General features: G+C 44.4%; 1 protein-coding gene across 2 annotated transcripts in view; it reads left to right on the forward strand.

The window, feature by feature from the left end:
• The window catches only part of ROGDI (rogdi atypical leucine zipper), a 57,064-nt gene that overhangs the window by 12,615 nt on the left and 22,307 nt on the right, over positions 1-22,142 (forward strand). For both annotated transcript variants that reach the window (XM_030213596.1, XM_030213597.1), the window contains exons 2-5: positions 11,971-12,042; positions 15,764-15,846; positions 18,135-18,189; positions 18,875-18,955. In XM_030213596.1, the coding sequence (XP_030069456.1) occupies positions 11,971-12,042; positions 15,764-15,846; positions 18,135-18,189; positions 18,875-18,955 (291 nt within the window). The remainder of the gene's footprint in view (positions 1-11,970; positions 12,043-15,763; positions 15,847-18,134; positions 18,190-18,874; positions 18,956-22,142) is intronic.

The raw sequence follows: 22,142 nt of genomic DNA on the forward strand, positions 1-22,142 counted from the left end.
CAATGGAATCATATGTTGTTTTTATTTATTTAGATTTTGCTCACACCTTTTTCAGTAGTAGCTCAAGATGAGTTACATTCAGGTACACTAGGTAGTTTTCTGTCCCAGGAAGGCAATGGAGGGTTAAGCGTCTTGCCCAAGATCACATGGAGCAGCAGTAGGATTTGAACCGACCACCTCTGGATGTCAAAGCCAGTGCTCTGACCACTAGGCCATTCCACATTGGTAGCCTTCTAATAGGATGAGTGGAAATACCAGTTCTTCGCCTATGCTGTGTAAGCCCTTCAGATACAAAAACACATCTACAGCCCTGCGCAGCCCCCTCTTTCCTTCCAAGTCTGAGGCACAAGTTGGGAAAGGAGGAAGGCAAGTGGACCTCCAGGGAAATCCCACAGGCAGTTGTGAAAGATCCCAACCTTGGTTTTGACTGAGCCTAAGGAAAACTGCTGAGTCAAAAGCGGTCTCCTGAGGGAGGAAATATCTCCAGATCTTTGCTAGTGAAGTGTTTGTTTCAGGAAGAGCTCTCAAGAGAACTCAGCTGGCTTTTAGCTGAGCAAATTTCTCTCCTAGAGTTCCTCTGGGGGTAAGGAAGATTCTTTTGTTTATTGTAAATTCATTGCCCCAGCAGCCAGAGAACAAACATGTTTGTATAGAATACATAGCCATCAGTATGCCAACAAAGAGTACTGCCTTTTAATCAGGTGCTTCTGCTGTCTTTCTAAAGAATTGTGTAAGTCAGGGGTGGGCAACCAGTGGCCCACCATTGAATTTTATGCAGCCCACCAGACCATGGGAAGTATACAAAGAAAATGTCATTAACCGGATTTTGGTGATTTTAAATACTGTATTTGCCGCTATTCGGAAAATATTTGCAAGATAAGTTTAATGACAACACCACGCCCCCCCCAGGTTGCTGCCACTGCTGCTCACCCCTCCACCACCCCTGAGGTTGCCACCGCTCCCCCCTCCACCCCCCCCCCCCCGAGGTGATCCAGCAGCCCCCCCCCCCACAAACTGCCTCGTCCATATTTCACACACCTTCCTAGTATCTCCCTCCCTCACTCCAAGTGTCAGGGTCTCCCTCCCAGATCCCCGAGTTTCAGGGTCTCCCTCCCACTTCCAGGATCCTCCCTCTATCCCTCCCTGCCTCCCAGTTCCAGGATACCCCCTCGCTCACAGTTTCAGGATCGTCGTGCCTCCCTTCCTCCCTCCCTCCCACTGCCAGCCCCCCCTCCTTACGAATTTTTGAAGTTTCACCCAGTCGGGGTTACGGCAGACGGTGGCAGCAGCAGCGGCAAATGGCGTACAGGCTCGGGCCATCTCTGTCTCTCAGCTCTGGTCCCGCCCTTGCGGAAACAGGAAATGAGGGCGGGACCAGAGCTGAGAGACAGAGACGGCCTGAGCCTGTACACCGTTAACGATGCTGCTGCTGCCGCCACCATATGCCGTAACTCCGACTGGGTAAGTGAGAATTAAAACATTCGTAAGGGGGGGCTGGCAGTGGACGGGAGGGAGGAAGGGAGGCACGACGACCCTGGATCTGTGAGGGAGGGAGGGGGGATCCTGGAACTGTGAGGGAGGGAGGAGGGATCCTGGAAGTGGGAAACTCAGGGATCTGGGAGGTAGGGAGGGGGACCCTGACACTCGGAGGGAAGGAGATACTGGGAAGGTGTGTGAAATATGCATGAGGCAGTTTGGTGGGGGCTGTTGGATCACCTCAGGAGGGGTGAAGCGGTGACGACCTCGGGGAGGGGGGGAGTGAGTGGTGGAGGGGGGAGCAGCGGCGACCTGGGGGAAAATCTTGCTAGCGCCCATTTCATTGTGTTCAGAAACGGGCCTTTTTTACTAGTAAATAATTAAATTTTTTGAGTCATTCAGAGTGTGCTGTAGTAATTCAATTCAACTTATCAAGCGCATTTGACCTTGTGGATCATGAGGTATTATTGTTTCTGTTATATAGTTTTGACATAAGAGGGGTAGTGCTAGATTGGTTTAGGGGGTTCCTGGAGAAAAGATGTTATAGAGTTAGGAAATAGGGAGACTTTTATCAGAAATCTGGACACCTGTTTGTGGAGTCCCCCAGGGCTCCCCCCTCTTGCCCACTCTGTTCAACTTTCTATTGCAGCCTTTGGGAAAAACACTTGACAGTCTGCAGCTACCCTCTTTTATAGAAGCTGATGATATCGCTATATTAATGCTGGTCCCTTGAGAGTATTCTAAAATGATGTACCGAATTCAGTTGTGTATTGAGACTATTGAACATTGGGCTTTGAGTTTTCGTTTGAAGCTTAATCAGGAGAAAAACAAATTTTATGGTTAGGTCCTGTTAAGGATAATATGGGAAAAGAATGATTCACTTTTAGAAACACTGAATTTAAATTCAAATTTTCCACTCATATCCTGGGAGTTGAGGTAGATAGTCAACTCACTATGCTTAATCGGGTAAAGAAGATAGTTAAGAGTTCCTTTTTTCTATTAAGGAAATTACGAATTGTTCAGAAATACTTTGAATTGCTATCTTTTAAGCTTCTAGTTCAATCGTTATTACTCTCAAAAGTTTGATTACTGCAATGTAGTCTATGTAGGCTGTACCAATTCTATTTTGAAAACAGTTCAAAATATGGCAATAAGGATAATTCATTCATTGAAGGCTGTTGATTCAGTTAAGCCATATTTTTACAAACTCCATTGTCTACTGATCATGACAAGGGTTAATTTTAAGCTACGTATCTTAGTTTTTTTGTTTTTTTTAAATTATTTATTTATTTATTTTACAAAATATATCAAGATATATAACCTTGAGCAGGAAAGTAAATATTTCAGGATATCTATACATACGAAAACATAAAAGAAAAAATAATATGAAATATATTAAGTCCACCAAAGAGAGAATCCAAGATACAATATATGGAGGTAACTAGAAGAAAATTGTTTAAAACAACATCAAGTAATACCTAGAACTAACAGAAAAAACTTCTTATTTCACTCCTATTGTATTCTTAGAGGCTAAGAAGGATGTTAATTGTGAGGGTTCTGTGAATACATACTTCATCAAATTATATCGAATCACACATTTACATGGGAACCGCAAATAAAATACGGCTCCCAATTGAAGAACTGCTGATTTTAACAAAAGAAATTGTTTTCTTCTCTTTTGAGTTTCCTTTGAAACGTCTGGGAACAAATTTACTTTAAGTCCAAGAAATAATTTATCTTTATTTCTAAAGAACATTCTAAATAGCCAAGCTTTATCTGATGATAATGCTAAGGTAGCAATCAAGGTCGCTGGCCTGGCTTGTTCAGTTTCAGAAGTCTCTAATAGTGTGGAAACATCTAATGAGACATATTGTTCTTGCTGAAGATCTTTTTGTGGCACATAATATGCTTGGTTGAAAGGTGGTAAAGTTTCTTGAGGAATTTGTAACACTTCCAATAGGTATCTTTTAAGCATGTCTACAGGTTTCACCATTTTGACCATGGGGAAATTTATAAATCTGATATTATTATACCTCATAAAATTGTCATAAAGTTCCATCTTCCTTCTCAGATTTACAACATCTTTCACCATAGTTTGTTGTACTTTCTCAGCCTCTAGAAACTTTTTATCCATCTTTTCTTCATTGTCTTTTAAACCTTTAATATCAGATTCATTTTTAACTATCTTCTGTTCTATAGAAACCAATTTCTCAGATAAAACTTTAGATTGACCAGTAAAGGTCTTAACGGCCTGTGCCATTAAGTCCCATAAGGCATCCAACGTTACCTCAGAAGGTTTCTCCGGAATTTTAAGGGAAAAAGACAAAAGTAGATCCTGAGAACCCACTAATTCTTCTCCTCCTCGTCCCGCAGCCTGGGTCCCTGCAATGGTCATCTCGGGAGTTGTAAACTGACCCTCTGGCTCTTCCTCGCGCTGTTCAAGAGCTTCCTTCACTGGAATTACCCTTCCGCTCAAAGGCGGAGGCCCCGTTGATCCTCCTGCGGGAGAGCTGGTAAACCGCGGTTGCGGGGGCGGAGTCCTCTGATCGGGGCTCAACGAAACACTTGGCCCGGAGTTCGCCGATTCCTCCAAGACGCCGGCACTACTCTCGGGATCGCTCCCGATCCGAATATTCTGTCCCGAGGGTCTGACATATTGGTCCATCGGGCCAAGAGGTAAAGGGGGAAGCGGCAGCGAAGCTCGAGCTGCTGTTTTCCCCCGTCTTTTCGGCATTATTTTCTTAACTAAGAAAGCAGCTCATAGGTACAGCAGCCATCTTGGAATCTTTCCTGTTCCATATCTTAGTTTTTTAATATTTTTATAGTACTGCTTCCTCATATCTGTCCAATTTATTTTTTCACTTTTAGACAAACAACTTTTACCGGGCCAATTAATGTTACGTTTTCTGTCTGTAAACTCAAGATTTTTAGACAGTTTTTCAGTCCGCCTCTGTTTGGAATTCTCTACCTTCTGTTGTGTGCTTCCAAAAGGAATATCATAGCTTTTGTAAGCAACTTAAAACTTTTTTATTTAAGAAATATGTGGGTTGACTTTGTTATATTCTGTGATCAGTTTTGTTTATCCTAGATACATTTTTAAGTGTTATCCGCATTGAACTGTAAAGGCTACTGCGGAATAAAAGACCGCCTGTAATGTAATTTGTTATTCAATAGCGTCCCACAGATCAATCCAGAGACTTGTGGGTTGTGTCCCTCTACCAGCAGGTGGAGATAGAGAGAACCTCCGAGATTTGCTGTATGTGGACCTGTGCAGCCAAGTAAACCTCAGTATTCTCTCTAGCAGGTGGAGGGACATCTCTGTGCAGCTCTGGTTTGATCTGGCTACTGGTGTCCTTTGGGCCCAGTTTAGAACAGTCAGGGGTTGAGTGGCTGTTTGTTGCTTCTGGTATACACCTTGTGGTGCCAGGTCCCTCCTGGTCTCCCCCTACCTTTCCTCCGTCACCCGAGGCTATGGGCCTGATCGGGTGTTGTCTTTCTCTCCTGAGTGGAAAAAAAAAAGATAAGTGTCTGTTTAAGAGACTTTGTTTTTGTTTAATCATACGGAGGAGCTAGACGGGCTGACGATTCTGTTTGAGGGGCAGGCGTTTTTGGAGCATGTCAGTGCCTTCTGAGGCGCCTAAGCGCTGCTCCCGGTGTGGAGGCCGGAGAGCAGTATCGGGGGAGTGTGAGTCGTGCCACCATCAGCCCACAGGGGGTGTTCAGCGCAACGGGGGTTCCCCTCAGGCGTCCGTTGAGTCAGAAGCGCAGGGGATAGTTTTGGCGGTTTCCTTGGGGCAGTTAGTGCAGCGCGCGTCGGTGGGCGCCATTTTTTCCTCTCAGGCATGACTAGGTCCGCGCGTGGTGGTTGACAGACAGGAGGCACAGCGTGCTTCTGTGACACAGGCTCCGATGGAGGAAAGCAATTTAGAGGGAGCAGGAGAGTTCCTTTCGGTTCCTTTTTCCACGGATTTTGTTTTATTGATGCACAATGCCTTTCTTCTGAAGAAGTCAGAAGCTTCTCTTCAGGCAGCCCCGTCTCTTCCTCAGCAAACTTCGATTGCTGCAGCCTCTCAGTCTTTCGTGCCAAAACGTCCCCGGGTGGAGATTTTGGATCCCGAGGAGCTATCTGACACAGATTTCCTGGTTTTGTCTGCGGGTTCTCCCTCAAAATCATTGGATTTGGCAGATGAGGTCACCCTGCCTTCTGAGGAGGGGGATGACCTGACAGCTGCCCGCCTTTTTACGCAGGGAAGAGCTTCCCTCCCTGATTATTAGGGCTTTTGAGGTTTTGGCCATTTCACCCCCTAAATCTTCAGGGGGAACAGGTCCGGTGCCCTCTATTATGTCTGGCACCAAATGGCCACCTCATTCCTTTCATGTGCATGAGGCCATGAAAATCCTTATTTTGGCACAGTGGGATATGCCGGACAGTGGGCTTAAGGTTGCTAGAGCTATGTCACGTCTTTACGCGCTGCCTGCTGCTGACTTAGACTTGCTGAAGGTTCCTACGGTGGATTCATTAATCACAGCGGACACTAAGAAAACCACTCTCCCTGTGGAGGGTGGCACGGTGCTCAAGGACCCTCAGGATCGTAAGTTGGAGACTTGCTTGAAGCTGTCCTTTGAAGTAGTGGCCCTTTCCCTGCAAGCTTCAGTTTATGACTCCTATGCGGTGCGGGCATGCTTATCGTGGGTACAGAAAGCCTCCTCTCCGGAGGACCTCGTGGCTGTTTTGCCAGCCTTAGAGTCTGGTTTAGCCTTCCTTGTGGATCTTCTTTATGATCTTTTGAAGGCTTCAGTGAAGGAGGTTTCCCTAGTGGTCACTGTGCGTCGCTGGCTGTGGTTGCGACATTGGGCTGCAGACGTGGCCTCTAAGTCACGGCTGGCAACGCTTCCTTTTAGGGGAAAGCTTTTGTTTGGGACAGACCTAGAGCAGATTTTGAAGGACCTCGGTGACTCTAAGGGCCAGTGCCTCCCGGAGGACAGGTCCAAATTTGTGCGACCAGTGGGACCTAGACCTAAGTTTAGGGATACACGTCGTTATCGTCCAGGTTGCGGGGCCTCTTTTCAGAGAGCAAGGTCTTCTCAGAGACGTCAGCCCTTTCGAGATGACAGGCAGGTCTTCCTTTCCGGTAACAGTAACCAGCCCGCAGCCAGGTCCGCCCAATGATGGGCCCCTGGTCCATCTCCACCCGGTTATTGGGGGAAGTCTGTCCCTATTCCTAGTGGAGTTGACCAGGGTAACATCCGACGGATGGGTCTTGGAGGTTATCAGAGACGGCTACAAGTTGGAATTGGCTCGTCCAATAGTAGACTCATTTCTGGAATCTCCTTGCAAATCTCCCGCCAAGGTGCGGGCAGTTTGTCACACCCTCCTTAACTTACAACGACTGGGAGCCATCTAGCCTGTACCCCCAGCAGAAAGCGGGCACGGTTGATACTCCGTTTATTTTGTGGTGCCAAAAAAGGGCGGTTCTTTGCGACCTGTCCTAGATCTCAAGTGCGTCAACAGGTCCTTACGGGTTTGGCATTTCCACATGGAAGCCCTCCGCTTGGTGATCGCAGCGGTATAGCCAGGGGAGTTTTTGACGTGTTTCGATCTCAAAGAGGCCTATTTGGCCTCCCCACAGGCGTTTTCTTCGCTTTGCAGTGCTCGGTCGTCATTTTCAATTCAAAGCGATGCCCTTTGGCCTTTTTCCAAGGTCCTTGTCGTAGTGGCGGCCTATCTCAGAAAGGAAGGGATTCAAGTCCATCCTTAATGGCTGGCTTGTGCGGGCGTCTTCTTTCGAGGAGAGTCGACGGGCAACCGACAGAGTGGTCGGGTTGCTTCAATCGCTTGGTTGGGTGATCAACTTCGCAAAGTGCAGCCTTACGCCCTCCCAGACGCTGGAATACTTGGGAGTGTGCTTCGATACCCGAACAGGGATAGTTTCTCTTCTTTCAGCTCGAGCACAGCGATTGCAGGGTCGGTTGCAATCTCTGTTCCAAACTCTGAACCTGCAGGCTTGGGACTATGTACAAGTTCTGGGTTCCATGGCCTCCACCTTGGATGTCGTAAAGTGGGCCAGAGCTCACATGCGCCTCCTGCAGTGGCACCTTCTGAGCCGTTGGTCTCCTCTTTCAGAGGATTACGAGGTTCGGGTGCCATGTTTGACCCGTCTGCACACAATCATGCACTGGGGGTTCATTCAAAAGAATCTGGTGTCGGGCATTCCTCTGCAAACCCCGGAATGGAAGATTGTGACCATCGATGTGTCGCTGTCTGGTTGGGGGGGCTCATTGCCTCCAACAGATGGCCCAGGGCATTTGGACCTTGACGGAGGTGTCTTGGTCCATCAACTGCTTGGAGTTGCGGGCGATTCGTCTGGCCCTTTGGGAGTTTCTGTCTCTTCTCTGTGGTTGCCCAGTTCGAGTTCTCTCGGACAATGCGACAGCGGTTGCCTATGTGAACTGTCAGGGGGGCACCAGGAGTGCACCACTAGCGCGCGAGGTGCCCTGATCTGCAGTTGGGCAGAGACATCTCTCTGTCATGACGGCGGCTCATATAGCGGGGTCACAGAATGTGCAAGCGGACTTTCTCAGTCGCCACCAGTTGGAGCCGGGGGAATGGACACTCTCCCCTCTGGCCTTTGATCTGATTGCTGTCTGTTGGGGGATGCCGGTGATGGACAATGGCCACCGCATTCAATGTGAAGGTTCCCGTTTCTTCAGCAGGGGAAGAGAACTGGGCTCGGAAGGCATCGATGCTCTTCTACAACCTTGGCCAGGGGCCTGCTCTATGCCTTTCCCCTGTGGCCTATGGTGGGCAGGTTACTGACACGCATTGCCAGTCATCCCGGTCAAGTGATCCTGGTGGCCCCGGATTGGCCCAGACGTTCCTGGTATGCGACTATGGTCAGCTCCTGTTTGATCGTCCTCTCCAGCTCCAGGTGCAGGACGGTCTCTTGCTGCAGGGACCAGTCATGATGGAGGATCCCTCCCTCTTTGGTCTTACAGCCTGGCTCTTGAAAGGACAAAGTTGAGAAAGAAAGGGTATCCGGACGTGGTTATCGCTATGATGCTTCAGGCTCGGAAAAGATCCACCTCAATAGCTTATGCTAGGGTGTGGCGTACCTTCAATTTGTGGTGTGCGAGTTCGGGATTGTCAGCAGTTTCGGTATCGGTTATCCTCGTGTTTCTTCAGGAGAGTGTACAGAAATCACTCTCACTGAATTCTCCTAAGGTGCAGGTGGCAGCTCTGGCATGCTTTAGAGGCCGGCTTCAGGGGGTGTAAATTGATTGCATCCTCCGCATGTGCCAGTTCTGCCATCCTGGAACCTTAATCTAGTTCTCAAAGCACTTCACCATCCTCCTTTTGAACCCTTATCGGGAATTACGGTTAAGGATCTTACCTTGAAGGCGATTTTCCTAGTAACCATTACTTCGGCTCAGAGAATTTCAGAGTTGCAAGCTCATTCTTGCAGAGACCCCTTCCTGCGTTTTACGGAGGCGGGGGTATTGATTAGGACAGTTCCTTCATTTTTGCCCAGGGTAGTTTCTCGTTTCCATTTGGGGCAGTCTCTGCATTTGCCGACTTTTTGCCAGAAAGATTACCCCGAGCAATTCCGGGCTTTTCGCTGCCTCGACGTGAGATGGGCTCTTCTCAGGTATTTGGAGGTGACAGATGAATTTCGTCTTTTTGACCGTCTCTTCGTCCTTTTTGGAGGCAGTAAGAAGGGTCATATGGCTTCCAAGGCCACCATAGCCCGTTGGGTGCGGGAGGCCATCACTTCAGCCTACGTGGCATTGGGCAAGCAAGCTCCTGCGCAAATTCGTGCTCATTCTACGCGACCTCAGGCATCCTCCTATGCAGAGTCCCGTTTGGTTTCTCTGGAAGATATCTGCAGAGCCGCTACATGGGCTTCGGTCCATACATTCACTCGTCATTATCGGGTGGATGTGGTAGCTTGGCAGGATGCAGTGTTTGGCTCATCTGTGATTTCTGCCAGGTTGGGGGTGTCCCACCCTACTTGAGGACTGCTTGGGTACATCCCACAAGTCTTTGGATTGATCTGTGGGACGCTATGGAAGGAAAAATTAATTCTTACCTAATAATTTTCTTTCCATTAGTCCCAACAGATCAATCCAGAGCCCACCCCCCTGGATTTACTGTTTGCGATTTTGTTTCGGTTCGTTAGTTTTTTGGGTTTCATTGTTCTGAATGTTCCTTCGTTTGATTAAATAATAAAAACAAATAAATTTGGAAGTGGTGGAAGTATGTTGGGCATTTGGTCTGTCAAAGTCAGGAGAGTTTTCTATTGTTTCCAGTCCACTGCTTTGGTATCGTTCATACTGAGGTTTACTTGGCTGCACAGGCCCACATGTAGCAAACCTCGGAGGTTCTCTTTATCTCTACCTGCTGGTAGAGGGGCACAACCCACAAGTCTCTGGATTGATCTGTTGGGACTAATGGAAAGAAAATTATCAGGTAAGAATTAATTTTTCCTTATTTAATTTGTGGTGTTTTGTTTTTCCCCTCCCCATATAACATTTTTTGCTTTGTAAACCGCTTAGATTTCTTTAAAAAATTTTTTTTTACAGTATATCAAATAAACTGAAGCTGATCATGAACTAGAAGGACTTACAGATTTAAATGGAGGTTTGCTGTTCACGATGGAAGGGCCCTGGATCCCTTTTTCATTCTCACACAAAAACTGCTTGAATACCTTATACATTTCTGAGTCAGATTTGAAAAACTCCATTAGGTTTCCCTTCTACTTATAGGTGATAGGCTACACCGTAGAACAATTGGCGCCTCTCTCTGTATAGCCTTTAGTTGTTTTGATTCATGAGGTGTTGCTTTTATTGAAGCCGCCCTTCCATCATGTCATGGGGCTTTAACCTGGTATTAACTCATCTGATAGAAGCTCTTTGCACCATTCAGTACCTGTGAGCTAAGTACCTGACCTGGAAGGTCCTGCTTTTGGTGATGGTGATTTCAGCACACAAAGTGAGTGAGCTCCAGTCTCTAATAACTGATCCACCTTACACTAAATTTGTTAACAAGGTGGTCCTGCACATTTATCTCGAGTTTGTTTCTAAAGTGGTGTCAGAATGCCATTTTAACCAGTGTGTTGTCTTGCCAATAATGTTATTATTTTTTGTTTTTACCATGCTTTGTGTGTGTAAAAGGTGAAAGCTCACTGAACACATTGGACTGCAAAAGAGCCCTCACTTTCTTTTCGGAGTGGACTAAAGCCCTTAAAGTTCACCAAATTTTGTTTTTTTGTTTTGACCCAAATAGACTAGGGGTTGCTATCAACATATGCACACTAATGTCCAAATTCTATGAAAAGCGCTAAAAATTGCATGTGCAATTTAATTGAATAAAGAGCTGATTAACGCTGATAATTGGCTTTTTACCAAGCAATTATTGGTACTAAGAATAAATTAAAATGTGTGCATGTAAATTTAGGTGGGAATCAAAAAAAGGGGAGTGGAAATGGGAGGGTAATGGGCGGATTGAGGGCATTCCTTTCAGTTACACGTGTAATTATAGAATAAGGCCCGTGCCATATTTAGGAGCGAGTACTTGCACCACATTTCTATTGGTGTAAGTGGCTGCTCCTAAATGTAGTTGTGGTTTCCAGGTGTAAACGCTAATCTATAAATCACGCCTAACTGTAAGCGTGGTTTATAGAATAGTGCTGAGTGGATTTTTTTTTTAGACGCCATATATAGAATTTAGTCCTAATTGGCACGCAGACTGCATTTTATTCACTTATACCAGACAGGTTTGACTCTTGAAGGTCATATAACAAGTTATAGTGTCAAGAGCAATGGCAGTGTCGGTTTTCCGCTTCAGATCAGCCTCCATGGAGGAAATTGGCAGAGCTGCCACATGGACTTCTGTTCAGACGTTCACAGCCTACTATTGTTCGGACAAGGACCCTCGATGCAATAGTAGGTTTAGCCAGTCAGTCCTCCAGAATCTCTAGGGATTAGTATCTGTCTCTCTCTTCCCTCCTCGCCCATTTCATTTCTAATAAAATATACATACACAAGGGTAGTTGCCACCAGAAACATGTTTCAGTGCCTTGTTTGTTTTTTCCTTTTTTTTGCTGTTGAAGGCAGCATATAGCTGGGAAGTACCATGCTGGGAATCCATGGAGAAAAAGTACTTACCTGAAGCAGGTTTTCTCCACCAATAACAGGATACAAGTCCTCAAATACCTGCCCGCTCCTCAAGGAATTGAATTCTACTCAAGAATGTAGATTGAGATGGTCCTGCTTGACAGGGCAGATGAGAAGTTACATACATGCACAGGGGAGCGATTCAAAAGCTTCCAGTGTATTCTGAGCTAGAGAAGCTTCCCAAGTGGGTTCTGTGAGTGACCTCAGCCATACTGTGTCCTGCTGTCTAAGGAGAATACCTGCTACAGGTAAGTAACTTGGTTTGCTTGAGCCCAGATTGTCTGCATTCTGGTGACATTGTTCTTCTTGGGTTTTCTGTAGGAGGAGGAATTTAAATGGCTTTTACGAGAAGAGGTCCATGTGGTACTGAGACAGCTGCAAGACATTCTGAAGGTAATGGCAAACGTCACTTTGCTCTGTCATTCGTTTTTCTTGTTTCTAACTCTATCTTGGGCCAAGGGATTCTAGTACGAATTGTTATCTTGCCACCAGTGATTCTGGCTAGATGTGTCATAGATTGTTGGAGCTGCTGCCATAATGATGCTTCTCTTAATAGACATTCCTGTTTGATCATTAACTTTCCATTGCTCTTGTTGGCACATGAGCTTTTAATTTGTAACATTTGTAATTAATGCAAAAACCTAGGAATATCTCAGGAGTGGACAGTTTCAAAGAAGCGAGCAAGCAATGCTGGAGTTTAAATGAAGTTGGCATATTCTCTGGAAATGAGTAACTAACCTCTTCTGAGAGATGAGCCAGGTAAAGTAAATGACTTTAGGAATGCAGATAAAATAAGCCCGTAACCTCCGTTCACAGGATAAATCCCTCCTCTCAGTACCCTTCTCCACCACTGCCAACTCCAGGCTCCGCTCATTCTGCCTCGCCTCACCCTATGCTTGGAACAACCTTCCTGAACCCTTACGCCAAGCCCCCTCCCTGCCCGTCTTCAAGTCTTTGCTTAAAGCCCACTTCTTCAATGCTGCGTTCGGCACCTAACCCTTACAGTTCAGGGAATCCAGACTGCCCCAATTTGACTGCCCCTATCGGACCGACCGTTCACTTGTCTATTAGATTGTAAGCTCTTTGAGCAGGGACTGTCTCTCTTTGTTAAATTGTACAGCGCTGCGTAACCCTAGTAGCGCTCTAGAAATGTTAAGTAGTAGTAGTAGTAGTAGACTGACACTAGCAGGTTGTTGGACTATTGCAGGATTTCTGTAAGTCCTACCAGGAGGGCCAGGATTTTATTTAAATTAAAATGAGATTTTGCCCTTAAAATTTGTAGACCTGTTTTCGTCTGGTGAGAGGCCTTGTCAGCATGGTTTGGCACTCAGACGTGGGGCATTGAAGCACTTCTTCAGACTCGCTGTTTTACTGTAGCTGTACAGTAAGAATATTCAGGCCGAAATGTGCCTAACCGCATCCATTACACTGAGTTTCAGGCTATAAATTCTTGTAACTCTAAAAGGCCTTTATTTATTTGTTACATTTGTACCCTGCGCTTTCCCACTCAAGGCAGGTTCAGTGCGGCTTACATAGTAATAGGGGTTACAAGGTATTGCAGAGAGAGTACAAGCTGTGGTATAACAGATTAAGGATGGAGATATGCAGATAGATAGGATGGGCAAGTAAGAAGGGGGAAGGTTGAAATGAGCAAGGGATAAGGGGGCGGGAGTGGCCGGAGGAGGGAATAGTTTGAGGGATAGCGTAGGGGGAGTTGATGGAAGATGTGGTCTAAGTCATAGTCGTTGTCGAGTGATTAGGTGTTGGGTAAAGGGTTCATAAGATTAGGTTAGACCATTTGGTTATGCTTGCTTGAATAGATGGGTTTTCAGTGATTTCCGGAAGGGTAGATACAATTACAATTTATTTACAATTAACAATAACAACAAAACCCCACCAAACTTGCTTATTGGTTTGTAATGCGCACCAGATAACGATGCACATTAAGATGTATCTTGAGATTTTGTGCCCTTGTAAAATCTCCTGCCAAATTATGAATCATTACATGATTCCTAGACATGGTGGACCCTGGCTATTTGTGTTTACGTTTGTTTTATGTATTGCATTATGTGTTTTAATCTGTACATTGCTGTCACTAGAAAGAAGTGAGGCAGTTCTTAAACAGATGAAATCCTCCGCAGCTGAGCACATTCATAGTTGTTACCGCTAGAGCCGTTCGGTGCTCTGTGACTGGGATTGGTGGCCCAGAAGGCACCACCGCAAGTTACAGAAAAATCTCAGGCCCCATTTTAATCTGTAAAATCTTGTAAACTTTGTTTTGATTGGTGTCCACAGTGAAAAGTTTAAAACTGCGCACAGTATGCAAACTGCAGACTTTGGCATAGGGGTAAGATGTATTCTTATCATGGTATGTGCAATGAATTAATATATATGGAGTTGCAAACTTCCTATATACCACTAATATTAATGTAGTAAAGTTTGCTGGGTAAAAGAATTGACACAGAGGCTTAAGTGTATTAACATTTTAAATAAACGGAACCTCTGTGCTCCGAGCAGCTTGCACAAATCTTTATCCTTGCTGTCACATCTGGAGTCCAGTTTCTATCGTTGGTTCCCCTAACTGAAAAGGTTGAGAAAAAGAACAGTGTGAAAAACTCATATAGAGAAAAAACACTATTCCCAAAAAACCCAACCTTAACTAAATTATAAACGCTCAATAGCCCCTAAGAAAAATCTTTGACCCAAAATTTCAAGGGTATTGTTCCAAATAATCCATTTCAAAAATTACAATAAACTTATCTTGCAACTTATCATGCTATTGAGCATTTATATTTTGTTAAGGTTGTTTTTTTGGGGGAATAGTGTTTTTTCTATATATAAGGTGTTTTTTTTTTTTGCATTGTTCTTTTTCTCATCCTTTTCAGTTAGGGGAACCAACGATAGATAGAAACAGGACTCCAGATGTGACAGCAAGGCTAAACATTTGTGCAAGCTGGTCAGAGCACTGAGGTTCCCTTTAATTAAAAATTTAATTTTAATACACTTACCCCCCCCCTCTCCCCCCCCCCCCCCCCCCCCCCCGATTACTAACTGATTACTAAAGCTTAGCGCGAGTTATCTGCATAAGGTCCCATTTTATTCCTATGGGCTCTGCTGCAGATAACTCGAGCTAAGCTTTAGTAAAAAAAAAAACAACAACCCTTAAGCCTCTAAGTCAATTCTTTTACCTAGCAAACTTTACTTTATGTGCAGAATGGAGATGCAGTAATGGACTTTGAGTTACAGAGATAACAGTTTGCAAACCATTAGCTTGTAGCCTGCAGTTTGAGTAATAGATGCTGCTAAGCACATTCCAAGATGAATGTTCTTACTGCACAGCTGAACAGCAGCAAGTCTGATGTCCCAAATCTGTCTGACAAGCTAGATAGAAACAAAACACATAAAGTCCACACTTACTGTTCACTAATGCATCGTACATTCACCTCGGAACTCCAATCCCCGTATTATCACATCACTCACACCTTTTCTCACAGAAAGTTATATACCATATGACTTCATGCCTTTTTGTCGCCTCTAAGCTCCCATTGTTTCCTTCCAAAGTTGCAATGCCTATGTTCCAGTATTACATCCCTTAACGACACCCCAATTGTTTCGCATAACCCTGCATAATATTATCCACAACTATCTGTAACAATTGTATTTCCAATATTCAACTCATATTGTAAGCCACACTGAACCCGCAAAAAGGTGGGAAAATGTGGGATACAAATGCAATAAATAAATAAAAAAAATAAAAAAAACCTAATAGAATCTCTGATCAGCCTTTAAATTCATATGGACAATATCTTTTGTGTTGTTCTTTCTTCTGTGCACCCACTGTTTTTTCAAAAGGCAAATGTCCCAAGAACTTTAACTGCATTCTGAAGACCTCAAGAAATTATTGCAATCCGATACTTTCTTATAAGACATGATGCAACTTTCCAAACTGCCAGAAAGAATTGCTGCCATGGCAGTTGCTTCTAGTGATTGTTTTGGGGACTTTGGGTACTGTTTTGCTGTTCAAGTTTCTAATTTCATATACAGTAATAAACTCTTATCCATTCGGTTAAGAGCTCCTGCATAAGAGTGTGATAAGCTCTAGTTTATCTTACAGGAGGCTTCCAAGCGATTTACATTACCAATAGGGGCAATAGACGGTCAGATGAAACAGGAAAATTTTATACTGGGCAGCTCAACGTAAGTATGTGGGGAAAGCATGGGATCTGTGACTACTGTGGAAGAACTTGATACATACAGCAAAGGCCTTTTAATAAACTCCCATGAAACATTTTATCAGCAGGAAAGAGCCACTTCCCCTTAATCCAAAGAAAAGTTACACATCAGCTTTTCTAATACTTCAGAATACACAAAATTATGTGGTTAAAGACCGGTTGGGCAGAGCAATGGGCCTGTTGTGTGTGTGTGTGTGTATGTGTGTCGCTGACATTTCTATCATTTTAGATATGCATAGTCATTCCCATTCTTAAACCATCCCACTTTCTTCCCCCGTTTTGTTTACCTAACTCTTAGCCTTGTTCCTACTTCTGCCCTTGGCATCTGTCCATTACATGTTAAATTCTGTTAATGGTAACTTCCATTGTTAGGCTGTTCCATGCCCTATTCTTAATCCAATCTCCTAGTCCCATCACCAAATTTGGTCATAATCCAGATAGTTACCAAAACTAACGAGGCTCCTGTACCAGTATCCCGCCACTCTTTGCTTGATATTAAGGTTATAACCTTAGCCACTCTATACTGATTACACCAGCCTTCTTGTAAGCTCAGTCAAGCTGTATTGCTCCTTTTTCTGCATTGGTTTATATCACCATTGGCCCTCCAAAATTTTATATGATTGAACAAACACTTGGGTTCCCTTCCTCATTTCTTTTACCCATTAGTCCCTGCCTGCCCTTACTGATGCATTCTGTTTAAATTTTATGAGTTTTAGGTGCTACTGCCTCTGGTGGCTGTTCTAGGTATTTCTCACCCTCATAGGATTGTGCTTTCTCATGTTCTGAACCTTACTCCCTCCAATTCAGTGGCGTATCCGTTAAAGGTACGTGTGTTGTGTACACACCCTCTGTCAGTCCCTCCCTTCTGCTACATCTCTCCCTTCCCAGCCCCACAAAGTTCTCACAATTCCCCCCCCCCCCCCCCCCCCCCCCCCCCCCCGGTGCCTTAAAATCACCTCCAATCTTTGCCTGGGCAGTGGCACTCAGTCTGCCTGTGGCCTGCACTGGGTCTTTCTCGCTAAACTGTCCTACCCCTTCTGGCGCAACTTCCTGTTTTCTGAAGGGCAGAATGGTTCAGAGAGGGAGCCCTGGTGCAGGCCTCAGGCAGCCAATAAGTGCCACTGGCACTGCCTGGGCAAAGACTGAAGGTGATTTTAAGGTCTGGGGGGGGGGGGGGGGGGAGGGAGATGCAGCATGAGACGAATCCTCCATTCAAAATTCTTGGCTATCCCACTGCTCCAATTTCATATCCCAATCCCTAATCCTTCAATTTTCTTATTTGTGGAAAATCTCACCTTCCTTACTTTGAGGCTTGTGAAATATTGAATGTTATATCATTTGAATCATGTTCCCCTTCTTCCTTTCCCTTCTTTTCTAAATTGAGGACATACTGAGCAACAAAAGCTATTCTCCCATAGTGATTTATAGTTCATTTGAAAGAAGACATTTTTGTAATTCATCAGCTTTTTTTTAAACTATTTTTATTTTTCTAAATTTTGCAAAAAATATCACGTCAGACATCTTGTTATAGCAATAAAGGATCAAATAAGGAAATCAATAAAGAAAAAAATAAAACAAAGATAAAGGAGCAAAAACTATAAAATCCTTTAGTAGCCCACAAGTAGGAGGATCCTTAAACAATTAAAAAAAATCTTCTAGTAAAACAGTGTTGGGCATGACCCCTATTTTGTTACTGGTGTATTAGCTCCCGTCATAGGGGTTTCTGCAAGAGCTGATGCGTGACGTTCAGCTAACTTAGCATTCAGAAAGGTTGACAGTTGTTGAGGCTCAAAGAATATATATCTTGACCCCATTATTTTTAAGCATTTACACAGAAAGTCTTAGAAAAAAAGCAACCCTCCTAATTGCAAACCTTTGGTTTTGACCTCAGCTTCACTTTTGTGTACTTTTGGCTACATCAGGATAAACAATGCTATGTCCCATAAATTGGGTGTCCTTTTACAGTGAAAATGTATTCTTAGCAACCAGTACAAAGTGCAACCAACCAATAAAGTAGCTGAGGGGTCCTGAGTAGAATCAGAAGCTTCCAAGAAATTGGCGAGTTCCAAACTATAATAGTCTTCAAAAGCCGAACTATATCGTAACTTCTGGGCAGCTCATACAGACTGCTGGTTCCTGAAACTACATAATGAAACAGGGTATTTTCCTACTGTTATTTTTTTTTTTTTTTGCTTCATCTGCTATTAACTGTTATCTAAAGTAATACTGCCTAATGCCAGCCATTTATTTCAGCATGGACCAAGTGAAGGGAGTGCTGACTCTTCAGGGAGATGCCCTGTGCCAGGCTGTGAGTATTTAAAAGTGATTGTACTTACCCCTCTGCAAGTGGGAAAGAGAGCTGGGGAGGATGATGAGTGGGTACCCTTTTAATCGTAAGGCCTTTCACAATAGGGAATTTTGGCATCTTTCCTGTGTCTGTGCACTTCTGTCTTGCAGAACAATAAGACCACACAGATGCTTGCTGAAAAATTCCTCAGAATGTTATGCAGGGTGTAGATGTGTATTGAATCTATATGGAGAAAATTATGACAGAATGCAGGGCAAGGATTTTGGACCAGAAAAAAAGACAGGATTGGCAGAAAAAGAAATTGGAGTGTCCACGTGAATTTGTAGAAATAAATTATGCTGTAATCTAATGCACATTCCAATGTCAGCACTGGAAAACCTACTTGCAGTTTCCCGCTTCATCGACTGACGTGAGTGACAGTATATTTATTATAGATCAAAGATTTCTTGGACTCTTTGAGAGGAGAACAGGAACAGTGTTATGTTCATCCAGTAAGGAATGAGTAAACTGGGACGGGAGTAATGGTCACCTCCCCTACAACCTTGCAGAAAGTCAGTGGCTGTCTAACATTACAGCTCACATCCAGGAGTTTTCCTTCTCTGTAACATTGTACTCCATTGTTGATTTCTTTGATTTCTTAGCTTCCATTTTCTTCTGTTTTCACTATGTTTTTTTTTTTTTCTAGGATGTTAACTTAAAAATGCCTCGGACTAACCAGCTCCTGCACTTTGCATTCCGCGAGGACAAGCAGTGGAAAATGCAACAGGTATAGGGTGATGCTCTCTAGGGTGGGTCCATACAATCAGATGAGGCATTGGATAATGCACAGTGTATATATTCCATTTTCCAAAAGCTGCTCTTTCCAACGTACTTCTCAAGCAATTACAAAAGGGGTATACAGAGATGAGATGGGGGATAGCTTACAGGGCTACAAAGTCATCAGCTTATAATTATTGAGAAGTTGTGAATCTGATTGCTTTTTCTTTTCCATACAGTTGTTTTTATTTGATGGGTAGGGGAGAGTAGCAGATCATTTTAATACACAAATTGGGGAGTCTGCAGAAACAAAAGAAAACGCTAAGTAAGACTGAGCTTGTAAGTTATAGGTGCCATTCCAGGCATTAAAAGGCACCAAGTAATGCTTTCGAAATCAGATGTGATAGAGCAGAGAGCACAGCACATTTTTGCTTTACAACCCTTACTCAGCTGTGATGTGGTAACAGACGTGATTGCTGTAGAAGTTAAAATATTAATTGTCCAAGATGGCTTAATATGGCATTAGTGATGTAATGTGCTATATGTTCTGTCCAATGTGTATGATTTCAGCACCAGTTTCATTGTGGGGTTTTTTTTTCCCATTTTTTATTTGGATGTTTAATTTTAAATCAAAAATCCAAAGAAACAACTTTGAATAAAACAGAAATAAGACAAAGCTTACAGGAAATATCTTCAATGAACTTTCACTCACCATATTCTAGGAACTAAGGAAGAAAATATAACCTAAGGAAATAAAAATAAAAAAGCTGCAGAGTTTTGATGACAGCTGGTTAAGGATGCTCAGCTGATAATTCTGTCACTAACAAAGATTCTACTAGCTCTAAAGGATCACAGATAGTTAATTCTACTATAGGTTACAAAGCATCTGTATGAAATACAGTTTAACAAAGATATTACCCCCAGCATAACCCCAGCATAACCCATGGTTTAAAAGACCAAGAAATCCCTAGCTGGGGATCAGTTTAAACATATTAGGAAAGAACGCTAATATGTGATCCCCAAAACTGCTCAACCATCTGTCTGAAATTACTATCTTGAAGCTGCATTATGGATCAGTCCAAGTGCAAAAGTGGTGAGAAGAGGAGTTTTTTTTCCTGTAATAGACTTCAAAAATTCATTCAAACTCAAGGAGTCTCCCATATTCCTTGGAATCCCACTTTCTTCAAAATCCCAGCTGAAGACGCAGTAAAATTTTACAGTTCACACAACTGTATCTCCAAGCATTCAGTTCCTGCAGCTTGTTGACTCTGTGCCTGAATGTGACCAAACACAGCACAAAAATATTGTGTACCTTAAATGAAATGTGTGCACATACCTGGAGTGAACTATCCAAAATGAATGGCGCTTCCAACAAGAAGTCTAAAATAACTGCTGCTGGTTTCTTTAAATGCCACAGCTCTCCGGAAAGCAACGATGAACTCAGAAAAAGGGAAGGGGAGACACTCTTTCCCCCCCCCCCACCCGTAACTTCTTCCACCAATAATAGGGGAAGATTCAGCTTGCAGCATCCCCTCCACAGCCGAGCCAGTACTTTGCCCTACTGGGGTCAGGTACTCAGTAACAGTAGCCAGATTTAGCAATACCCCATCCAAACTTTATCTCGTGGAGCCATCAGGACTATCCAGAAATGCTGAAACTTCTGCTTGCAGCTTCATACCACAAGATTCCAGGTTTGGTTGAACCATTCAGGGAGGCTCAATGGGTCTGGGAAGGTGTGGCCACAACTTTCTTTCACCAGAACCACAGTAGAGCTCTGCAGCAACAACTCCTTCCTTGTCATCATCAGCAGACGAATCCAGAGAGTTGTGGGTTATGACCATCTACCAGCAGGTGGAGATAGAGAGAGCACCAAACTGAACTCTGCCACATAAGACAGTATTCTTCTTGGTCAGTCAGTATTCTCTGTCTCCAGCAGGCGCTGGACAGTCTCACAAGCTCCTGGTTTCTCCTGCTTCTATGGCTCCTGTTCCAGGTTCCCTGGTTCAGTTGAGCTTGGGGGTGTCTAGGCCAGTAGAGGTGCCTGACTTGGGATATACCTGGTTGTGCCAGGTCTGTCCCCTTCACTTCCCCTTTCTCCTACCACTTCTTTCCTCTTCATCCTCCCTCACAGAACTTTAAGAAAAAAATAATGCTGGAAGAGGACAGGTTTCTTCTTATGTGGCATTCTGGAGGAGAGGGGATGTCTCTGCACTCCTTCAGCTGTCTGGATTCAACCACCTGATCGGAGTCAGAAGGCCAGAAAAATTGTGAGTATGAACTTTCATTCTTCTCCTCTGTTGGGTTTGTTCTGTTTGGGTTGGTGCATCTGTGGCGGTACACTGTTTCTTTTTGAGCCTGTTGGGGGAAAGGGGTTGCTGTGTTTTCAGGACAGTACCGTTGGGCTAGCATGGGATCAATTTTGGTGTGCTTTTTTTACAGTACCTCTCTTAGTCGACAGCAGCCATTTTGGTCACAGGCTGTAATAATGGATTGCTCCCTTATTCCCGTACAGAAGAAGCCTGGACTTTGCTGCTCCCAGGTCACTCTCTGCTTCTCGACTACCCTTGCAGCCTTCTCATTGGCAGCCTTCTCCAGGATACTCATCCCGGCTGCGTTTTCTGTCTGCAGTTCATTTCTGTTTCTGAAGCCTGGGCTATGCTGGCGTGGGCTGTCCTTTTCCTGAGGGGAGTATATTTCCTTCATCCCTCAAGCTACAGGGCAATGTCTTCTCATGGTTGCCTGGCCTACTCTTTCCTGGCTGCATAGGTAACCTTTGGCTTGTTCCCGCACTTGCAGGATGTTTGCTGCGGTGTTTCTTGTTTAGGTAGCTGCGGCTCTATTCTGCTTGGACTGTTTTTTCTCTTTCCTGAGGCATAGCCATTTTTCTCCTTTCTGATGCAGGGGCAGCAGACGACCCATGTTTGCATGAGCATCTAGTGGTGTGCTGCTGCAGCGGCCATCTTTGGGGCACATTGGTCAACCTGGCATGGCCTCCCTAAGGCGGTAATCCCATGCAGCATTGGGAGCCTTAGACTCCCTGTTTTCTGGCCCCTTGTGGCATTGTCAGCCTTCAGATTGCAACTGCATTCGCGGAGTTCGACTTCATTATATGGCAGCATTTCCACTTCGCAGCTCTCTGCACCTTTAGCCACCTTCGGGTCGTTCCGGTACGGGCAATTGCCCTTCAGATTATTTAG

The sequence above is a fragment of the Microcaecilia unicolor genome, chromosome 8 (genome assembly GCF_901765095.1).
Source record: "Microcaecilia unicolor chromosome 8, aMicUni1.1, whole genome shotgun sequence".
Taxonomy (NCBI): Eukaryota; Metazoa; Chordata; class Amphibia; order Gymnophiona; family Siphonopidae; genus Microcaecilia; species Microcaecilia unicolor.